Source organism: Limulus polyphemus, unplaced genomic scaffold (assembly GCF_000517525.1).
Source record: "Limulus polyphemus unplaced genomic scaffold, Limulus_polyphemus-2.1.2 Scaffold483, whole genome shotgun sequence".
Lineage (NCBI taxonomy): Eukaryota > Metazoa > Arthropoda > Merostomata > Xiphosura > Limulidae > Limulus > Limulus polyphemus.
The window spans coordinates 161,188-169,338 of NW_013666093.1; the positions used below are offsets into that span (position 1 = coordinate 161,188).

The window sequence follows — 8,151 nt, forward strand, 5'->3', positions numbered from 1 at the left end:
ACTATTCGTTGGCAAAAGAGTAGCCCAAGAGTTGGCGGTGGGTGGTAATGACTAGCTGCCTTCCTTCTAGTCTTACACTGCTAAATTAGGGATGGCTAGCGCAGATGGCCCTCGTGTAGCTTTGCGCGAAATTATAAAAACAAATAAACTGTTAGCATTTCGGAAATATAAAGAGAAATTATATGGCGGATAACCCAAACTTTTGTCAGCGTTTCCTACTATTTGTAGCGCATTATTTGAAGACTTGCAAGCCTTATTGATAAGTGTTTGACATTAATCCTCTACCCACCTCAGAATTTCAGACTGGTCTGCTTTCCTGCCATTTCTTTGCTTCATTTTCAGATTTGCTGCTAAAACAGTTTCTTATATAGAAAGTAAAATATATGAGGAACTAAGCTGTCCCCCATTTTAGAACTTTCTACATAAATGTTTTCAGGATTTCTTGCGGGTACCATGCCGAAAAGTTAGGTGAAACTGGATTTGGAGAAACGTGATAAATATCATAGAAATGTCGTGTAATTTAGAATTGGTGTCAATAAGTGTATGAGACTCGTCTGCAAATAATAATCTCCATGACTGTAGTAAAATGTTAATAAATATTTTAACTGTAAAAGTTTTGGGATAATTTTAACAGCAATAACATATTTCATATTGTTTAAACATTACAATTAGATTGCATATATTCAATAGAGGTTACTTACAATGAGTCAAGTGATTGTAACACTGAAGAAGTGAAACATTTGTTGTTTTACTTGATTGGGTAATATTCTATACTATCGATTTTATTATATTATATTATAAGCATTTCACGTATGGAGGAGGAGCAGGCTCTGATATTTCAACAGTATATCATTGTTTGGATATAATTTGGGCGAATGTGTAAACTTAACCGAAACGGTAACGAAAAGCACTATAAAACTTTTTCATTTTTCAGAAAGAAGCATGGGATGTTTGTAAAGAATCGAGAAAACATTTGAGAGTGAGGAAAGAGAGCACGTTGTGATAGCCCCCTCCCCTTATGGACTCTTCAATTTTTACCCCTGACACGACGATAGCAGGAAAGTCTGATAACTTTCGTGAAGATATCCCGATGCTAGTGAACTAGCCCTCCATTTATTTCGCTTTGTAATGTGAAACTTGGACAGGAGCTTAAAAAAAAAAAGACTTTAATAAATAAATTCAGAAGTGAGTGCAATTATTTTTCTCTATAAGTCCGAAACAAACAAATAAAAAACAAACAGTTGTAGAAAATCTGAAATTTGGATACTAAATCGTGGGGAATCAACGGGGAACACAAAATTTGTAAAACTAAAACAAAGGCTGAAAAGATTTGTTTTTGTTTGTTTTTGAATTTCGCGCAAAGCTACACGATGGCTATCTATGCTAGCCATCCCTAATTTAGCAGTGGAAGACTAGAGACTAGCCAACTCTTGGGCTACTCTTTTATCAACGAATTGACCGTCACATTAGAACGCATCCACGGCTGAAAGGGCGAGCATGTTTAGTGGGATGGGGATTCGAAACAGCGACCCTCAGATTGCGAGTCGAGCGCCCTACCACCTGGCCATGGACTTAAAAGAGGAGAGGTAGAACTGTCATCATGTTGGTTCCCCTTCTCGGGCAGTAAATGTCAGGAATTCTTAGCAAATTTCTGGATCGGGTTTGTTTATTTTAGCGCAAAGCTATATAACGGACTATCTGCGCTATGTCCACTGCAGGATATTGAACACTGGATTTTAGCGGTAAATTCGTAAACTAACCGCTGAGAGATATTGAACCCGTCTTCGGATCCTAAATATTTAGAAAGTTACACTGAACAAACATATTAAAAAAATCTTTTACACTTTTGCTTTTGTCTTTGAAGGAGTGTTTTGTATACTAACTTGCTAAAATAAATTTGGACCTTTATAAAAATTGCAAGAATCTTGAATTATATTTCATCTAACGTAGCACTTCAACTGGAAGTTATATATATATATGGCTAAAAAACGTATCATCTAATCACTGTATCAGCATATGATTCACAACAAATTCAAATTGGATTGTTTTCTCTTTTACCCATAAGTACTTGGTACACCTGCTACCTACTTTTATTCTTGCAGGCATCATAACGGCGTATTTTCATAAAAAGAAGTTTTTCACACTGAATCGAATGATATATGGTTTGTAAAGCCTTTCCTCAATAAAATATACAGTAAGTAGTTTGTGTTATATTATTATTATTACTTATATAAACTACCCATCTAGATGACTAGCTGCCTTCCCTCTAGTCTTACACTGCTAAATTAGGGACGGCTAGCGAAGATAGCCCTCGTGTAGCTTTGCGCGAAATTCAAAAAACAATCCTACTTGTATTTATGAAATTAAAAGTAAAAATTATTGTACTTGTTTGTTTTCTTTTCTATTAGCTATATTTTTGTGCACCAGCAATACCAAGCGTGGGACGCGCATATACCTGATTCGATTGTATTACTCATCAGGATCTCTACCAACCTACCCTCAAATCTAACTACATGCCCAAAGTAGTGTATTGTCCGTTATATATATATATATATATAATATATACTAGTATCCTTTTCGATAAAAGAAAGAAATCATTGGGACACCTGATGGAAGAGTTCTTTGAAAGAATTAGCGCAATAAGGTTCGTCATTTTTTTTCTGTACGCTTGTCTGGAAAAGCCACTTACTTACTTACAAGTTCGTTGAAATAGTGAAATTTTGAACCACTCCATAAACACGTATATAGCGATTTAGGCGGCTTTATAAGTACAATAAGTTTTAGTTTTGCTCAAACAATACAGTAAAATAGTCATTGTTAATATTCAAACATTTTAAAGGTAGTTTTAAATAGACGATTTTTATGGCTGTCATTTTGTTTTTGCTTAGGAACATGATGGATAACTTGATACCTTAGTATTCTGTTGTTTACGTTCTGACTGAATTAAACGTAAATATTCCTCGTAAAAAAAAAAAGTCCCCAAACCTTGAAATATTACAGTAGAAGATTTGGAAGTTGTAAAACTTTTTAGCTTTAGATATTTAATATGATTTAAGTATAATAAAAATTAAAAATGCAAGTGAAAGTATCTTTGATAAATCAAATTGCTTCTAATGTATACTTCGTCTCATTCAGACTTCCAGATATTTCGTGTTCTTCTATTTACTTCGGAAAAATAATCTTTCATTGATAATATGTTGAGAATATCTCACGTGAATCTATACTTTATACCAAATTTGTTGATTAATTCATGCATATTTTCATAGAAATTTTTATAAAGAAGGTAATTAAGACTATATTTTCTATTTTTTGCGTTTCATCTAAATTTTACTTTAGTTTCAACTTACTTCAACATAATATAGATTATGTTATATGACGTTAAACCACTTACAGTTGTTTAAAGTAGATGCGTGAGATATAACTAGCATACCACGTGTTCAGTGACGGACAGGAAGTGACGTGCCTTACTTTCCAAGATTTCAAGTAATGTTTTAGAGAAGGATGTATGTGAATTACATCGTATGATAGCACGTTATTATCATAAAGTTAGGAAGGTTAGTTGATCGTAAGATTAATGGAGCCAAAAGGGTGTTACAACCCATAATTTTTTAATTATTGAGCAGAGTCTTATTGAGAAATATCGTGTTATAGCTGCTCGATTATTATTATACAGTTATGACAGTTGATGTAATGCAGGGAGCATGAATAGTATGCACGATTGTCAAGGAATGTTAGGAATTTGAAAACATTTATAAGTTAAATGATCGTTGCGCCCCTTACTGTCCGAGCTATCAAATGGTGTATTACACAGTTCTGCAAATCTATGCACTTGGACAGTTGATGTAATGCAGGGAGCATGAGTAGTATGCACGATTGTCAAGGAATGCTAGGAATTTGAAAACATTTATAAGTTAAATGATCGTTGCGACCCTTACTGTCCGAGCTATCAAATGGTGTATTACACAGTTCTTCAAATCTATGCACTTGGACAGTTGATGTTATTAGATGTAATGCCTAAAACTGGAGATGATTGCCCTATATTTCTAAATCCGGATGTTGTAAGGGTGTCTCGATCCTTGCTTTTTAAACATTCGGATATGATTTTATAACGAATATTGGCGAGAATGCGAAAACCGCCAGAGGTCACTTGGGTGTATTTACACTCAAGTGTATGAAATATGTACACGACTTCTACAGTGAGGGAGTTGTGCCAAGAGAGAGAGAGAGTCAGTTTATCGGCCCATAGATGGCGGTACAATACCTTGTGGAGATGTCTATTTTCTGCCCACCACCAAAATCCAATTTTTGATGTGAAAAACCCTCAGATTTTCTGCTTAGCTACCGGGTGATACTGTATGACACTGTAACAATATATAATATGTAATTATGATATAAATATATATTTGATATCAACGTTTACAAGTCGTTGTATCACAGAGAACATAAATGTCAGACAACAAAAGAATGAAAATAGATAATTCTAAGATTTCAGTATAGAAAGTGGGAATGTGGTTACTCTGTATCGCATCGTAAGAACTTATGGTGAACCCAGTATTTTCACTGATGCTAATGAAAGAATGTTTTTAGTTTTGGGAGCTGAAATATTATATATTTGCAAGGTAGTTGATTTTTTCCAGACTGGAGAAACAAAAACAACAAAATCGTTCCTACTATATTGAGAGAAATATTTACCCGATGATTCAGATAATGGTTGTTAGGAATATTTTCGATTGAATTGTATTGACATTTTAATGATTTAGTTTGTTTTGTTTTGAATTTCGCGCAAAGCTAAACGAGAGTTATCTGCGCTAGCCGTCCCTAATTTAGCAGTGAAAGACCAGAGGGAAGGCTGCTAGTCATCACCACCCACGCCAACTCTTGGGCCACTCTTTTACCAACGAATAGTGGGATTTACCGGCACATTATAATGCCCCCACGGTTAAAAGGGTGAACATGTTTGGTGGGAGGGAGATTCGAATCCGTGACCCTCAGATTGCGAATCAAGCGCCTTAACCACCTGGCTATGCCGAGCCAAAATATTAATAACTGGATGAATTTGACTATAGATAAAAAATCTGCTCACAGCGGTTTATGTATAATACCAAAATTAAAATTGGGGCATCCAATGTTTTATTTTATTTTGATGTAATATGTTCAATTGTGCATATTGAAGTGTTTCAAAAGCGTGCAGTTTTACTGAACATTTCTTAACATTTATTTTATGATTGAAGTTCTACTTAAAACATACACTACTGTGGACTGAATGTATGACCTAAGGCAGAAAGCCACCCTGTTAGCATTGCTCTACGGTCACTCCAAGCTATACTATGCTTGTATCAGCACAATGTCTTATGGAAATGTTTTTGCCAATTAATTATCATGGTAAGAAGTTATCCCGAACAATTCAGCGCCATCTATCCCATTACGATCGATTTACGAGGTTAATGCAGCGTTCGGAGTTTGGCAAAATATAACGACTGAATTATTCGGGTCACATCAAAAGCGAGAGACTGGTGCTTGTACAGTGGCTAGCATGATCTCAGTTTTTTTGTGTAAGAACCAATATGTACAGTTAACCTCCCACCCTTCTCTATCTAAACTGGGCTGTATTTCCATAACAATCAAGCAATGATGGAAGACTTGCAAGTGAGTAAGAGATGTATTGGTTGTGATCATCACTAGGAAACGACACAATGGGGAATACAGCCGTATGCTGGTCAAATTCAATTGTATGGTCGATACAAACCTTGTTGGACTGGTATTTTCTTATATATATATAACTGTAGAAATGGAACTTTACGATGGTAATGGTTTTTACACTTTATGTATATAATCTCCTTTTAGAGCAGATTGTAGTTGTAACTAATGAGAACTTTTAAACTTACACTTCTAAATGAGCTTCCGACCAAACATTTTCAATCCTGACGTTTTCCACATTACATTACATTCTTGTCTTTCTGGTTGTATTATTTTCATGATACATTTGCAGAAGGTTTACCATATTGCTCACTTCACTCACAGCTTTTCATCATTAAAGATGAACTTTTTGATTACTCCTGAGGTCTACTTATCTTTCTCAGTGGACAAATGGAAACTGATGGGTGAAGATGTGTTAATGGTCAACACATCTGATATTCACTATTTCATTCTGTATTAATTTATTAATAGTTTGCTTGTTTAGTTTCAATCCTTCAATACACATTTGTTTTGTCGGAAGTCAACACGCTGTGTAATCTAAATGTCATTATGTCTTCCTTTGCAAAATCCGTGTTATTTTACCTCAGGATCTTAAAGTAAGTCTTGAATCAATGAGGTTCTGGCAGTAAAAGACTATGAATCAATGAGGTTAGGGCAGTACATAACTATGAATCAATGAGGTTCTGGTAGTAAATGGCTATGAATCAATAAGGTTATGGTAGTAGATGATTATGAATCAATGAGGTTCTGGCAGTAAATGGCTATGAATCAGTAAGGTTATGGTAGTAGATGACTATGAATTAGTGAGGTTATGGTAGTAAATTACTATGATTCATGGAGGTTATGGTAGTAGATGACTATGAATCAGGAAGGTTATGGTAGTGGATGACTATGAATCAGGAAGGTTATGGTAGTAGATCATGGAATCAGTGTTCCCTGTCACAAACGTAGTTTTTATTTATTTAACGTTTGCCGTGTAGTATGAACTCTCAATGTTTACCCCTAATCTTTCTAATACGCACTCTTTATTTGTGATAATTTTCATGCCTGTCTTTATAAATTGATCTGCTTAACATTTCTTTTTCAGTCACTCTCCAAGTGTCACTTTTTTTTACTTTAACAACACTTAAGTATAGTTTTCTTGACCATTTGTAAAGCAAAACATCTCTAACACCTTTTACATAACGCTCTTGTTTCCAGCCATGTTGGACCAGAAATTAGATACACTTAACATTAAAAATATACAAAACACTTCCTGGAAGCCCAGCTGACCTTCATGACATCACTCAACTCCTTTTATATATCTTTCATTCAGTTACACCACCATTTCCAGTTTACCCCTGAAGAAGAAAGGCCCACCTTTCAAAAGCGCTCGGATTATAAGGGTTTGTCGTTTTTATATTAAGACATCTTAAGCCTACGTGTTTTTCTGATATCATGAATTTATCAGTCAGTGAGGTTATAGTAGCAGATAACTATGAATCAATGAGGTTCTGGAAATAGATAACTATGAATCAACGATGTTCTGAAAGTGGATAAATATAAATCAATGAGATTCTGGAAGTAGAGGATTATGAATCAATCAGGTTCTGAAAGTAGATGAATAAATGAATATTTGCTGTAAAATTAATTAGAAATCATGGCTTTTTGTCAATACATACCAACAAACCACTGCAAGAAAGAAAGTGACACTGGATAGTAACCAACATTAGATTTAGGATCGCAACCCTATTATTCGGAACATACATATACTTTACATAACCAACCAGATTCTTTAAATATGTATGGCGGTAGTTTTTTCTGTATAAAACAGTGTAAATAACTTCTTTTATAGTAACGCCATGGAAACCAAATTAACAGTTTCTTGTCATCACCCGCATGCACTTGGTACAGCCGTATCAAGCATCATTATTTATCCTAATTGCTTAAGCTAATATCACGTGATGCTAAACGCCCTTTAATTAAGAGGATTTCATAAAATTTAGCAAATTTGTGCTTAAAAATTGTCAATGAATAATTAATAATAACCGCCCACACGTAAGATTCTTTTGAAAACTTGAGCTAGAAATTGACAATCTAGTTGGCTTGACCTAATGAATTCTTATGTATCTGCACGTGCTTTCACCCTATAGTTTTGCTACTCTAAATCAGCCGTCTTTAATTCGAATGACAAAAAGCTAAAACAGTCCACCTTCACTCTTAGGTGAAGCTGCACTAAAAATTTCAGACCAATAGCTCTCGTGACTTTTTGCGTAGGCGTGCGGAAAAATTTTGGTAAAACTGAGCGGTTTTTGTTGAATAACTTTGCATACGTGGCTTATACTTAGGCCAAATTTGACATCTAATTGTAGGTTGTAAAGATTTACCTGTCTACTTAATTTGAAAAAATCCATGAAAGTTGATGTTTGTTTGTAATTAAGCACAAAGCTACACGATGGGCTATCTGTGCTTTGC

At 34.8% G+C, this 8,151-nt stretch overlaps 1 protein-coding gene across 1 annotated transcript in view; it reads left to right on the forward strand.

Moving 5' to 3' along the window:
* The window catches only part of LOC106458540 (metabotropic glutamate receptor 4-like), a gene marked incomplete at its 5' end in the record, with an annotated part of 43,669 nt that extends 42,459 nt beyond the window's left edge, over positions 1 to 1,210 (forward strand). The window contains one exon of the mRNA XM_022384787.1: positions 935 to 1,210. Coding sequence (XP_022240495.1) covers positions 935 to 957 — 23 coding nt within the window. The remainder of the gene's footprint in view (positions 1 to 934) is intronic.
* Positions 1,211 to 8,151: the final 6,941 nt, after the last annotated feature.